The sequence below is a fragment of the Manduca sexta genome, chromosome 15, assembly GCF_014839805.1.
Source record: "Manduca sexta isolate Smith_Timp_Sample1 chromosome 15, JHU_Msex_v1.0, whole genome shotgun sequence".
NCBI classification, from domain to species: Eukaryota; Metazoa; Arthropoda; class Insecta; order Lepidoptera; family Sphingidae; genus Manduca; species Manduca sexta.
Window position 1 is genome coordinate 7,969,836 of NC_051129.1, and position 16,299 is coordinate 7,986,134.

The 16,299-nt window shown below is 32.5% G+C and overlaps 1 protein-coding gene across 1 annotated transcript in view; it reads left to right on the forward strand.

Moving 5' to 3' along the window:
* Positions 1-614: 614 nt before the first annotated feature.
* The window catches only part of LOC115450480 (methanethiol oxidase), a 28,734-nt gene continuing 13,049 nt past the window's right edge, over positions 615-16,299 (forward strand). The window contains exons 1-3 of the mRNA XM_030178512.2: positions 615-814; positions 6,624-6,775; positions 10,679-10,864. Coding sequence (XP_030034372.1) covers positions 805-814; positions 6,624-6,775; positions 10,679-10,864 — 348 coding nt within the window. The 5' untranslated portion in view covers positions 615-804. The remainder of the gene's footprint in view (positions 815-6,623; positions 6,776-10,678; positions 10,865-16,299) is intronic.

Here is a 16,299-nt window from a genome sequence, read left to right on the forward strand (position 1 = left end):
TACATAACAATTCAACTCTTTAAAGGAAATTAATCATGCTTTTAGTCAGGAGATTTGATTATGCAGGGGAAGTAGAAGTATTATTCATAGTAAAATATTTTATTGTATTTACCACGTAATTTGTAGGCATTGTCTAATGAATAATGCGTAATAAAATAAATATACAGTACGCTTTTTATTCTTATAGGATAACTATGCAAATTAAATGTAAGCAAGAAAAAAATACTAATATCATATTAGTAACATTGTTTAGTACACAAACGGTTTATTTTTTGTTTATTGCAAAGTTTTCCTTATGACTCCAGTGTGCAAGTCATTTCACCAAATAAAAACATATTCAGGAGATAAATTGTAGTCTATATGTTAACTTAAAACAAGAAAAGGTCTGTCTAAGGGTGCAGCCCGTGTTTTTTTTATACGCATTTTCCTTGCCGCGCGACCGCAGTGCTATTGCCTCGCTGAAGCCGCGCTGCTAATTTGAAGGCGACCTAACAATCATACGAATGTTACCACATTTATAATATCAGTAGGAAGTAGTGGCATATCGGTTCAATACTCCAGTTGCCATTGTTAATTTTTGAAACTCCTGAGTTTAAAAATGAAACACATGAATTGATTCGAATTATAATTTGGATGAAAAGACGGCGCGAGAATTGTTATTAAAAGTAACAACATAGAGGAGTCGTTGATATGATGTATGGCAACATTGATAAAAACACGCTGTGTTTATTTAGTTGACGTTTACTCACAGCGCTGAGAGTTGTGGTTATTCCAACCGGTTGAAATACGCAAATCTACTTAGACATGTCGTGTTGTAAGTTTCTCTGTTTTGTTTATTATTAATAGAAGTTTGGACATAAATTACTCATTGATGTCTTGTGGTATACATATATTTGGTTGTGGTTACTTATATTTTGCGCTCTTGTGTTATTTACAGTTATGTACTTGACATTTGTATATATTTTGCGTGGTTATAGTGTAATGGATCTTTAGTGTAGTGGTCAAAACAATACAAAAAACAGTTTTGTGGCAAATTAAATAATTTGGCTTTCTTTTCAAATGAGTACAATATCGTGTACATACAATGACATTTTACAAATAGACGCGTCATACACTAACAAAATTGCACATAAAAACAGCGGAGTATTTACTATAGTCACAGCCCTAGCGGCTCGCATCGATACGGCCCGAGCGAGCCCGAGTGGTTCCGAATGGGCCCGAGCGTCGGCCGCCCCGTCGCCATGACAGTCGAATAAAATGGATTTATTAGTTTAAAAAGTAAGTTAAAGAGTGTATACTTATTACTAACGTATAAAATGAAACGTTTTTCATTCACAGTTGGAGTATAATGTGTACATCGTCTAAAAACACAGGAAGGCATTTTATTTATAAAAATACAAAAAGTTAGTAAGCCGACTAGTCGCGACAGTGGTTGGAGGTTGACTAAGTGAATGTCGGGCAGTTACCTTACTTTCGTCTTGCCAGTATTGAGCTCGGATAACGTATCTATGTAATAAAAACATCTTAGTGTACATATATTTAAGCTTTGCACGGCGTGACGCGATCTCAACATACCACTTTCGATTCATCGCCTCGTTTCGAATTCTTGCCAGTTAATGGTTATTATCACTGTACCACGCATAAATTCCCCTTTTATATTAAAACAAAGGCACCTTTTAAAAGACTCTTTCGCATGATATGGTACTTCAGACATAAACTTGATGGCAAATAGATTACGAAATGATAACCTTTTGTTAATTATGCAAAAAAGTAAGAACCTAAGATCAATTTAATCAAATAAAGTAAAAAAGGGGGCCAATGGCCTTTCATTTAATGTATAAAAAATATTACTCAAGAAAAAGTTACTCCGAAAGTATTTTTTTTTATTGATTTATAGAATATCATCTGAGTAAATATAAACATGTGAACGATTTAAACATACTTAATATTTACCAGTGTCGTAATTATGTTAATTGAACTTTACAATTCAGTCTATTTCGAGTTTTGATTATGGAATCAAAAGATTTCTGTAACATACGTAATTGTATGTCCATACACGCTATTAAATAACCAAACATAATATGTTATTCTACGTCGAAAAAATTACTCACAGAAAAACCCGCAAAACGCGGTGTTTTATTGTTTCATTTTATGTCGCGTAGATAAAGGGATTTGGGACACCACAGACTATACATTTACAGACTAAAATATTTACTATGTCTATTTGTCAGCTCTTTAAGAAACTTATTCGGCCGTGTCGCGCGATAAGCGATATAAAGAGCTAGAAAAGGTCACAGTGTGGTGGAAATCTGTTAAGGGTGCGCTTAACTGTAGTGGGTGTGAGGGTTCCGCATGTAGGTCACGTAACATTATGCAGATTTCTCGTACATTTAGTGGCTAATTTACATTGTAAATATGCATCAAGCTTATTGAATTACTTCATTATTTATACAAAAAATACAAATTTTAATAATACAATTAATTTAAGTACGTAGAGTATGCCTAAAACTGTTGTCCAATCTTTAGAAGTACTAGGAAAAATAATGTAAAAATATCGACGTATATAAAAGAAAGAATTTGTTGTTAATTTTAAGAAATTCTCCTCAAAAGGATTTTTTAATCACAATAACAGAAAATTATATGGAATAGAATTAATAATTACTATTTCGTATAGTCTCTTAACCAAATGGCAACGTACGTGGTCAACTAAGTAATGGGATCTTAGAATACCCAAATCAAAATCTTTTGCTTGTATTTACGATATAATCAGAACAATTTACCAGGGATTCGATGAATGTCAGATGCGGTGATACGCTCGTTGTCGCCCACGTCGATAATATCAGCGAAATTTAGGTACATAGGTCGCACGAGGAATATGAACGTCTTATAATAATATCAGCCGTGTATTATATACTGTCCCACTGTTGGGCACGGGCCTCCTCTACTACTGATGGGGATTAGGCCTTAGTCCACCACGCTGGCCTAGTGGATTAGTAGATTCACATACTCTTAAAATTCCTATAGAGAACTCAGGTATACAGGATTCTTTACGATGTTTTTCTTCAGCGTTAAAGCAAGCGATAATTCACAAAAAATACACACATAATTTTAGAAAAGTCATAGATGTTTGCCATTGGGATTTGAACCTGCGGACGTTCGTCTCGGCAGTTCATATCACACCCAACTAGGCTATCGCTTATACAAAGATTTCTCAGGTACTTTCAGGATTGGAAACTTTATTTATTAGGCGTTAAAGCGAGCAATAAATAACAATTAATTCACATGTTACTTGTTTTTTTTTATGTTAATTGTCGATAGCAAAAGAAAATAATAAACTTGTAGAGTTTTTATAATAGTTAGCTAAATACTTTTTCAAGAATAAAAAGTCTATCATCAAAATACATTCGGTAGTTTTTGAGTTTATCACGTTTGGTCAGACAGACGCGGCAGGCAATTTTTGTTATATAATAATATTATGTAAGGATAAGACTTTTAGTCGATAAGTAATCTTGTGCTATAGCACATTTATATTATAATACACAGATTATTAAATCATGAATTTTTTCTTGTGTTACATTTTTCTGTTCGGACAATTATTTAAATGTGTGTTTCCATTGCTTTTTTTATTTTTAATTTTGGTAGTGGTACTAAATTTTAAATAACTATATAAATAGAGTTTTAGAAAATATACATAATACATTTTTGGTCCAAAAGGAAAATGAATTCTAGACACATAATTATTTATACATTAACTTATTCACACTCAAACCCACTCAACACTTCATTTATCATGTGACAATGTTATAGTTTCATTTTTTATACCCTTCTCAGGAACCAAAACTCAATGACTTGGTAGGCCCAACAACCGCAGAACCCTAAAAAAAGTGTCAGACACATCAAGCGGGTTGCAATTTATCATTCCTGCCCCGAGGCCCGACTTCAAAGCGTACCGCCTTAAACGAGGTCCCTCGAACCTACCCTACTGATTTTAATCTTACTGTTTAGATAAAACTTTTTTAAACTGACAAAAATCTTGAGAAGTCGGAATATTTAATCATGGCTGTAAATTTTGGCTTAATCGAAAAATGTTAGGAATGAACGGGTAATGAAAATTTACTAAAATATTTCTGTAACTCAATATTTAGTTATACTGGGTAATTATGAAATGTTATTTTTTATGTGCTTGGATTTGTAGTGGATTTTTCGTAACTGGCTATGTCAATCGATGAAAGAAAAACATTGTACGTTACCAAAATAATAAATTCATTCTTTCACTAAAACACAGAGACGCGTATAATTATTATTTCCTGATTGAATTTTCAAGTAAATGATCTAAGTTTATTCAATGCAATTTTCAGATAAACTGAAATGGGTTACTAAGGGAATTTAGACTTCAGATATTTTTTTTACTCTTACACTGTTTATAGTAAATATTATTTCATTGTTATTTTTTTAGATTATTCGGAGAAGTGTCAAACTATTATTAAGCAGTCATTTACTTAAATAAATTACTGCACGTAAACCTATCAAAAAACATTTTGGGAACCAATTGCCTCTTAGTGGATTTACTATATTTTAAAAAAGTACCGAAAGGTACTTATTAATAAAATAAATATAATATTAAATTTATATGTCATTCGCACACTATCTTCTGATGGATGAAACGCCGATTTTTCCTTTACAATACGTAATTTATATATATATATATATATATATATATATATATATATATATATATATATATAAGATTACAATTGAAGAGTCGCGTTGATACTGCCAATGAGAGGCATGACTGATATCAATTTTCTATATTGATGTAACATGTTTATCAGGACTGACTACATAAAATTCGGTACGACATACATTTGATATTGCACTATTTATAAAAATGTAAATATCTTGGTGATTACCATATCGTCCACGGCTCACGGTATACCAAACGAAGTGTGCATATTTATTGAGCAGTAAACATAAACAATAGCGTTATTGATGGGATTAAGTCGAACAAAGGAGTAATTTATATGCAAGCGTTACCTGCCGTGATTATCTAATAGCAAGGGGCCGACCCCAGTTCGCCAGCGCCCTTCGCCAAAACGGAAAAATGTTTTGATGCTTGTCGACGATTTATTGAAAGTGACAGTCTTTTCGTTGGAAATTTGCGAGAAAATTGAGTGTTTTTAAACAAAATATTGGGAGGAAATTAAATAAAAGTATGCTCCACCGGAATGTAAGAATGATTCTTTTTAGATTATAACGTGATTGATTTTCGTTACTTCCTTAGCCTACAGTGTGATTTAGAATGTTCATATTTTTCAAGATAATACAGGATTTACATAGATTTTAATGTTGCTCGAATGATATTTAAATGAGATATTTTTGTACTTCCTCATATCTTGCTAAATATTACAGTTACATTTATAACTTAAACCATTCGAATTACGACTTTAAAATAGAATAGAACCTGAAATAATGTTAAATCAATTCTAGAAACGGTTCCAAATGTTTGGTAGGTATTATTAAGTAATCTTTGATAATTTTAAGGAATTTTAATAAAACATAATATCTAGATTATCGTTTCCCTCGGCAATGGTTTTCTTAAGTTAGCTGTGTAAAAGTTTTAGCGATTATTGAATTTCTTTGATCAATATAGAAAAGTTTTGCTTTTACTCAATAATTATTCGGATATAATGCATACTAAAGTAATATACGTATAATAAAATCCGCTAAATAACTTCATATAAGTATAATACTTAATTAAACTCTATTTAATTTTGTTTTGTTGAGTGACAGAGGCCTTAATTCGAAAGTTTCAAGTACACTTTATTTGACAGTTATCGTATTAAACAACTACTGGGGCCTTATTCTCTATCCCGCACGTTATTTTAACAGTGCGTAACAAGCACGTAACACAACGCACCATGTTTAGGACTATAGAAATTTGGCTTACAGAATACCATTCCACGCACATTTCTCGAAGATAACATGACATGGCCGCGTTACGCGTTTACACTATCATACAGAATAAGAGTCCTGTACATAGTACTTACTCATTTTATTACGTACCATTTATTTACGAACATAGATTTAAGTGACTTCTGAATATGGTCGGCTTATATGTTATGTTAAATATGGGCTTATACTTGCAAATTTTATTAAAAGGGCCTTTAGAAATAAAAAGTAAAACATCGATTTTGATGTAAGGAACAGAAACATCTTACCAATGCAAATCTTACCGATGCGAAAGTCTATATATCAAAGTATTTTAATTCACATAGTAAATAATTTATCTATCATGATCATAGTTAGCTCACTAGCTATATTAATGTCACTATGTGGGATTAAAAGCCTATCTCTTAACGTAGGGTGGGATTCGGTTCGATATCTATGCGGGATTCGGTCTCATACAACCGCGCGTTCCATTTAAAACAGCCGTTCATTCATAGATGCATTTTAAACTTCAATATTTGGTCCTCGAACGCTTTTCTTCCTAATTCATATTCCTTTACGTATCCACTATCTTGCATTTGTAGAAATTTCTGTTAGAGATGACTTGATAATTGAACTAGCTTTCCATTCTTTTGCTGTAAAAAATTTAATGACGTAAAGATCTTTCTATGTCACAGGCAAAGGACCCGGGTACGCAAGTCCACTGGATGCGTTTAAAAACGGCCCCAGAGAGGAAATTCTCTACGTGGTTACGGTGCAGCCAGACCAAAGTAAACAAGACTATTTGTCAACCGTCGACGTGGATCCCAAATCGCCTACTTACTGTCAGGTGGGTATTATATTACTTTATAGGACGAGGCGGGGTTGGTGTAATATATTTACACTAGCCTGTATATTCACTGCAATATTTCTTTGTAATCTAAGGGATAAAGCTTGACCAGGAAAATCAAAAACCTGTTTTAGGGGCGCCATTTTTGCTTTTTCGTTTTAAGTTAATATTGTTAGTACAAGAAATTAGTTCCGCATTTTACTACAATATGATGAGGAGTTTAATTTTTCTGGTCAGGCTAATGTGTTAATAGAACAAAAGTGGTGTTGATTATTATGTGATTTATATATTGCAAATTTTTGTTAGAAAAAAGATTTAGTGATAACATAAGGACTCGACAGATAGCGAAAGTTAATCTCACTCCAATTGCTAATTAAAAATAATTTCTTAAGCTTAATTTTTATGTCTAGACAACAGTTAAATATTTATATTACGAGAGTTCTTTTGTATTTACTAAGGGACGATCTAACAGTAATTTTACAAGAAATAGAAATGAAATATTTTATTGTGAATTATACGTCCTTGTCATACCTAATCGAAATCAAAAAACACCTTTTATTTTCTGAGTAGGAGACATACATGTGTTACCATTTAATAACAAGTATTTAAGGGAGAAAAACGTACGCAATAACGCACTACTTTTATATTAGGGAATAAAATCTTACGTAGACCATTTAGTCCGATGTCGCCGGCGGCAATAACGTTCGGGTAATCCGGTAGGATTTCAGGATCTAGCTTGGAAGTATTATTGTGTACTTTGCCATTGCAATACCAGCTAGAAGCTAAATTAACAAGCGGAATGCAATATATCTTTGGCAAGGATTTGTTAGGATTTGCTGTATTTTTACTCACGATTCACGTATGCGTCAAAAGTCAAAGAGATGTTTGTGATTCGTGTTGCGTTGACTGAAATTGGATGGTACTAGTGTCGCGTGATGTAAATGTGGAAGTGAATCATGTTCTTATATTTGCAGATGTATTTTTATTTTTGCATATTGCAATGGTATGGGAGGAATATTTATACAGTGTGTGGTAAAAAGAAGGTATCAATAATACCTCAACAAAAAGGTGGCGTTGTTTATAATTTATTTGTTAAGTTAAAAATTAATATGTTTTAGTAATCAATTATTTAGAATAGCTACACAAAAATCATTATAATATATTCAAACAATTATATTATGCTTAGATATCGGCTCTGTGAACATTTTGACCAGTTAAAAATGTAGGAATCCAATTAATCACGCTTTGTAAATGCGATTATTTTTTATGATACCCTCATTTTACGACAATCTCTAATAGTTAATGTCTTAACTCTTAGTACCAGGAGTACATACAAAAGAAGAGTTAGTTATAACAATACAGAATGTACTCCAATTTATCCCCGTAGGGCTTTTAACGTTGCTTATCGAGTGATGTCGTTTGACATCAAACGGGTCTGACAGTTTAACCTACTTTCCAAAGTAGAGGTTTGGGAGGCCTCGTTTCAACCACTATAATAGTGACCCTTAAAACGCTGACAGCTCTAATCATTGCTTTGAGTTTTGAACCGAATATTCCTACTGGAATAGAGCGTAAGTTTTCAAATGATTAAGATATCCTAATAATTTATTGTTAAGGCGGTACCTCCAGCAAAACACTAACCATATTTGTAGAAGCTATCAGAAATGTATAATACATATAGAATATAATTAAATATTATATTTTACAATAATAATATGTTATCTTTAGTTTGTTTGTATTAATATTTTATAATGCATATTGTTTCATTAATTTCATAATGAAAATGCCATTAAAATTGTTGATTGCGTGCATTTTCTTCTAAATTACTCACTACATTAATTTGCAGTTAAAACTACTAGATAGAATTTTGGTAGTTAAGTTAACAATAAGATGCAAAATTGATTTTTTGAAGCAATTCTTTGTGAATTTCTATATATTTCCGTCCGTAACTCTTGGGCCATAAATGAATGGAACAAATTCTCAAGGCCGCTCCGGGGAGAGCTATAATGTAAACGTCTAGGTACATAATGTTATATTACAAAGAGTTATTTTTATTACAATATAATATATCAAACAATTCAATAAAGTTATGAAGGTTTACAAAAATATAGTTTCTTTATGATCATTATAAATTCGTGGAACTCTTCTGTTAGATGACTTACAAAATATAAATCTAAAATGATCTAGAGTAGTCTATTATCTAAAATAATATCGTTACGAATTCAATAGCAGACGGTTTTGAATAATCTTACAAATAAACTCAGACTAATCCAATATATTGTCTTCGAATTTCAGATAATAAATATATTCAACGCTGTTTTCGCAGTAATATTTAACTGTTACTGTATTAAAATAAGCTTTTATTATAAATGAATGTATCATGTGAATGTAAACATATGTCTGTTATCAGTTGTCTCCTGTTTACGATTGATAAGTATATTTAAAATACTCGGTGACTGTATAGTTGAGTATTGAAATGTTCGATCGAAATTATTTTTTGATTTATTCTCTGCTTTGCAAATATATGTAGAGTATGAATTTTAAAAAATAATTTTAATTATATTTATGAATAGAGGGGGAAATATAGACCCTGGGTTTTGATAAACACTCTGTATATGAAAAATATAGAGACTCATAGACACCCTGTATATAAAATAATATTATCTAAGATCATCGTTGAATGCTAAGATACATATTTAGTTAAATACTAAATCATGGACTAGCCCGTAAATTAGATAAATGGTAATAATTCAGTCTATAGTCGTCTATCTAATTGTTGGTAGAAGGATTATTGATATTTGAAGGTGATATAGGTACATGATGAAAAAACCGTCATGGTGGCACATTCCGATAAGTCGCATTTCTGGGCTAACAACGAACGTCCAGTAAGGCAGGCATAATTCTGCCAACCGCTGAATGCTATAACTTTTCTTGTGTTGTATTTGCAAAACATCGATTTTTTCAAACGTTCATTAAAAACGTTCCATTTTCAAAACGTTGTTCCATAATCAATTATGCAGCAAACCGTTATACACATTATCTATTTATCTAAACGTGTTCTTAACTTCTACATAAGTCCGCGACATCGACCCTCTGACGGCTTCAGATTTTTGGTATGCTAATACTGGGGACCATGTCATTGACCGATGTTCTCTGGCGGCTATTTGAAATTTTAGCGAAAAATTTCAAGTTTCTCGATAAATAAACGTTATAGTAACTGCGCATCATGGACCTAGGACTTCAAAAAGGCGGGGAGCGGATAAATGCAGGTTACTCAAGGCTGGGATGGCGCACACTAATTGCTAGGCTGATTAAATGATTAGTACTTGAGTAATTAAGAACAAATGTATTAAAGGCTATGATTCATGTAATATCTCGTGATCTTCTTAGATTATAAATATCGTATTTGGAATTAGGTACTTACTATAAATATTGTACTAAGTGATTAGTCTTGACTTTTCATACTTACCAATGGTTTGGTAATAAAATGTGATAAAATCTTCGGATTATATATTTTGTTGCTATTTTTATATTTACGCGATGTCGCAGCGATAAACTTATCTTGTAACGATATGCGTTGTCAATTTGTTTTTATATCATAAATCTGTAGAGGTTATCCATTGTAAATTGAACTATATATTATGTTTAAAACACGGTATCATTTCCCTTGTAAGTGAAATGCACTAATTTTTCAAAATTGATTGGGACTAAGATTATGGTTATCATCTCTTTTTCGCAATGTTTTGCATTAACTTTATAATAGATAATTGTTTAAGAGTCTATCTTGTAAACTATGAAATAGAGTAAACATTACATTTTGTAGGCATAAAGCATTGTTATAACTTGTTATAAAGGCAACAATATGTATTTTAAAATCTCATGTTATTTGTTTGACCACAACAGGTGATCCATCGCACATATACTGGAAGTACTGGAGACGAGATCCATCACAGTGGTTGGAACGTGTGCTCCAGTTGCCATGGCGACGCCAGCCTACAAAGAAACTTCCTAATCCTGCCTTCTCTCCACTCTTGTAATGTTTTTGTTGTGGACGTCGGTAGCGAGCCACGGAAACCGAAGTTGCATAAAGTAAGTCAAACAAGAAAGTTATTTATGGCCTACCTCTCGGACTGAAAGCAACTAAACTCTAGTTAGTAACTAGCCAATTAATGTCAAGTATTCTATAAATTTTGATGAGTAAATTATTACATAGCAAAATGTAATTTATGAAAAACACAAGCACGCCTTTTTCCCTTTTCAGGGGTAGGCAGAGGTGGAACATATGCACATTTCGCCATTTATGTTAGGTCCCATGTAACAGATGGCGGGCCTATTGCCATCTACAAGGCATATTTCCAGACTCCGAACTGTCCTGATATTGAGCGGAAAGTCTAATATCATTTCTCTACCCGGGATTCGAACCTGAGACCTCAATGCTATAGTTATATCGAGCTTGCAAACAAGTGTGTCACCAAGGCAGTAAATGAAATATGAAAAAATATATTAACATCAAAGTGACCTTTGCGAATCGTATAAAGGAGAAAACACTCTAAAACTGAAAAAAAATTGCTTTCACTAAAAATAAGTGCGTACTAACTTTTCCATTTAAGGTCGAGGTATGTCGCCATTGGAAATGGGATCAGAAGTGTAAAGCGAGGCCCACTAGAAGAAACTTATATTTTTTCATTCTTCTATTTTTTAATACTGGCCTATCGTAATTACTGATAAAAGTAGTATTTTAGTGAAAATAATTAAAAAAATCTTGCCTTCGTATTCTTCGCTTATTATGTTAAACGCGGCTATACGGTATAAAAAGTCGGTTAAAATAATAATAAATATGTTTAGATTTGGACGTAAACTTATAAATATAAAAAACGCTATTATAAATGCAGTATTAGATATGATTCAAATGCTAATATAAAACGATAATACTCTTAAAGTAGTATTAGATATTATTAAACAATGAATCACGTTTTACGAAGTAAGATTTACTGCAACATTATTGTTTGTAAAATAAAGTCTAAACAATGCCATGTAAAGCCTAGGTTTTATTTTAGATCCTGTGCCGATTTATGCATCTATAAAACGTCCGTTCTTCTAGACATTACCGTAGTCTAGTTTGTCTCTAAGATTTATTTTACGGCCATTTTATTAGCTGAGTTTCGTAGATTGAAAAGTAAACAATTTGTTTCAACTCTTAAATGCAGTCGTGGTCTTTAAGTTCGGAACTTTGTCTCGACTCGGCGAAATTTTGTTTATACTCTACTCAACTGAAGTCGTAAAACTGAATTTTTACGTCAACAGATCGGAGAAAGTTTTTTAATTCTTTGCTTTTTTTCCTGTGTATTTTCGACGGCAAGTTTATTTGCGTGGAAAATGGTCGCAAAGTGTAATTCGCTAACGTTCTCAATACATATAAATTCAACAGTGCTATTGCTTTTAGATATACAATCATTTCTTTTACCGTACGTCTATTGAGATTACGATGAGCCAAAATCTCTTCTCTTTCTCTTTCTTATTCCAATTCATCATCATCATGAGCCGTAGGATGTCCACTGCTGAACACGGACCTCACCCAAAGATTTCCCGATCGACATTTTAGTAGTGGCCCGCATCCAGCGACATCTAGCGACTTTTATTGGGCTGTTCTAATTCCTTTAATCTGAAATTCAAATTGTTTTTGAGATGATCGTTTGCAATTTAGTTAATTAAAAATATTACGTGACCCGTGGCTCGATATAGTCTCAATTCATAATTTATTGTAGTAAGCGTAGATCCCTAATTAAAAGGTTTTGAAATTATTCAATCGTTACAATCAATTTACAATAATTAAATTAAAGGGCGACCTTTCACAACAGGGTTATCAGAACAAAGAGTTCGTGCAAATATTTGATTTTGAATTTTGAGTAAAGTTTCTGCTTATTTTTCATTTAAGCCAATGATATTGGAAATCCCTTTTGTATTGTATTTGAGGTATGACCGTTAGAAATATTCAGGTATTTTAGTAAGAGAATATTACAGTGTAGCGCTCTTGCTTGAGGATACTTGACTTCAATTAAACTCCAAAGTTGTCACTTAATATGTTTTATTTGAAAGCTTTACTTCGTAATATACAGCTGAGTACTTACGTGATACTAAAAAATGTTGTGGTTGCATTATGCATAGGCAACAAACACAAAGCCTCTACAATATAGTGTGAACTGGCAGCATAATAGTATCTATTTGAGTTATTGTATTTGGAATGAATAACAATGTAATGTTGTTACTAAGCGCGGTGTGCTAGCTTGTTACGGTTGTGTTCTAACGTGCAATATATTAGAAAAATATAAGTTCTTATTCTGCCGAAAATTTAGTTTACTTTCACGCTTATTCTGCTGTGCAACTCTGCAAGGGCGACTCGAAGCTCAAGTAAAACTTTGTGGACGTACTGTACTTATAAAATTATATATTCGTTTTTATGGAATACGGTGTATCAAAGCAATCACCCAAAGACCTTCGTCCACTTACGTAGCCGTTCCAGTGTGTCTACATATAAAAATAATATTACAATTTGATAGAAAAACACAAAACCACTCCTGGATAATATTATTTACACACACAACATCACGCATTTATCCCCGAAGGGGTATGCAGAGGCGCAACCAAGGCACCCACTTTTTGCCAAGTGTGTTCCGTCCCACGATGTGATAGGGTGCGAGCCTATCGCCATATCGGGCACAAATTCCAGACTCCGGACTGATACTGAGCAGAAAAACCCAAATATCACTTTGCCTGACGTAGGATTCGAACCCAAGACCTCAGAGCGCTGTCGTACCGCGCATGCAGTACAACTACGCCACCGAGGCAGTCCTAATATTATTTACTGCCTTAGTTATTACTTAAAAACGAATGCAAATGCATTTCTAGAACACACTTTACTATCATATTATTGAAATAAAACGCACTTTAAATTAAGTGTTCTTGTAAAAATTAATAGGTCTACTGCACGTAATCAATTTCTGTGAATTGTTTTCAGCGTGAAATACTTTGTTACTTGTAGAACATAGAAAAGTAAGAAGTGTAATAAAATATATATCCTTTTTCATAATAAATTATAAAATAATACATGTAATGTTTCTAACTTTCGAATATGTCATAAATATCATTCAGTTCAACGGTTACAAACGAGATTTCAAGATATTTTATTCAATTCAAATAGGCCGAATACAAGTTTTATTAAAACACGAACCTTACTTTGTAGCATTTTTAATATCAACGTTATGATATGTCGATGTCCATAATTCATAGTTTATGTTGGAGTTTCTAGAACTTTTGCGTCTTTGAGTTCTCTTACTGCAACTTTATTTCATTCAAGTGATATAAAAATACTTTTTACTTTGTTTGTACCACTAATAAAGTGAAATGTTCCAGCTTCAAACTTTATTTTGCGGGTCGTTCCATTTGAGAAATCTTTTTATTGAATTTAAACCTGATGGTAGAAACATTACATGTAAAAGTAATTATAAAAAAATATAATTATGATTTGTCCTATCATTCATGTCAATAAAATATTTTAGAATACTAGAAAAATACTGTCTTGGTACCGTATTTGTCTTGCGTGTGCGGTATGCTCACCTCTTGGAAGTTCCGGGCTCGAATCCCGGGTCCTAAAAAATGATATTTTGATTTTTTGCTCAGGATCAACTCGGTGTCTTGAATTTATGTCCGACATGGCGATAAGCTCACCTCCCATCACACTATGGGACGGAAATTATGGCAAAAAATGGGTGCCGTGGCTACATATCTGCCTGTCCCTTAGGGGATAGTGGCATCTTGTGTATTTGTTAAAAAATGTCGATTAGTAACAATAGATACTTGATTGTCTACAAGCCGTATAATACAATGAAGTAATAAATTTCTTATATAACGTTGCAGTAATTTGTATCCTCGAAATGGAATGTAAATAGAAGCTACTTACCATTGTGTCAACCAGAATGGTATGTGCTTGAGTTGCTGCTCTGAGCGTAGTTACGTCATCCAGGGCTTATTTGCACTATCATTAAGTCGAATGTTTGTTTGTCTGTCGGCAATCAAGGCATCATTAGCTTCTCTAACTCTTTAACAGAGTAAAATGTCATCGAAAAATATTAATTCATTATAGCGGTTCATATAATTAGAGAAATGTTTCTCGCCCACGGGAATATTTACAAGCTACGCGAGTGAGATGTGAAATATGGGTCACATACTGATATGCTACTCTCGCTCAGTCTCAGTTCGATTTTTGTAGATGGCGCTACCCAAATTCGACTTTAATTATTCATTTTTTCTTGAGCCATCGAGTAAGATGTCGAATGACTGTAGAAATTAATATGTTCTATTTTGTATGTATTGTAAGAATAAATAAAACAAAAAATGTTGACTACATCCATCCATTGAAACAAATATTAATTGATGAGCATTCGTCAATTTGAGCAATTTCAATTTTCAAAACACGGTTACCCATTATAACCTTTGTAACATATTCGGATTTATAATTGTATATAAACAAGGATATTTTTCAATTTTGAGAAAAAAGTGTACTTCTTGTGCGGCCGCCATTCTATGCAACGCGTAGTCGACCAGCACATTTAGTATATCGCGTCGCATGCGTTTTGTAGCGAAATTGTATAGCGGCTACATATGAGGAGCTAAGATATGTAAACTAAACGCGAGTCGCTTGTTAATAGACTCGTAGGACAAAGGTGTTTGTTATATTTATAATAATTGGTTTTTCAGAGTAGGTGCTTATAATATTTTTCTTAAAGTATTATTATATTGATTGCGCGTTTTCTTTTATGTTTATTTTATAGGGTTCAAAAATACTGTGTTATTATAATAGATATGTAGACAGATGATGTCTTTATTACTGTGATGCAACATTAAAATTACAGAATCCGTAGTCTAAAATCGTTGTAAAGGCTTTTAATTTCCAAAAGTACAATCATCACCGAATGAGTTCAAATTTCATTAAAACTTGACGATTATCTGAATAATAACATCTTTTCGTACATTTAAGGGTTCAAGTTATTAAAGCCGCCTTATAATCGGCTTTTGTAATTGCCGTTATCGTCGGCTTATTTCATATCTATGTTGATTTAAACTTTTATTATATTTATATTTTTCTAATTCGCTGGCTCACTATTACAAGGTTCTATGTTTTTTTTATATAAATTGTTTTATATACTTATATAACATGTATATATGTCTTTATCAGTAAAAAAAACCTTTAACCCCACAAAGATAAATAAAGAAGAACTTGAACTATTGTTTTTTAAAATTTTGACCAACGTAACACTTTTAAATCCTATTTATCAACATAAATAAAAATTAACAAAGGACTTTGTAATAATAGGATAGCGAATTTAGATAGACTACAATACAATACATACTTTATGAACAAAACTTGTGAATACTTCTTACACACATCGCTTATTCCTCGAACAATTCAGCAAAGATTTCCAAATATGCGCTATGTATCGATTGCCGAACTCGGTAATTATTGCTTT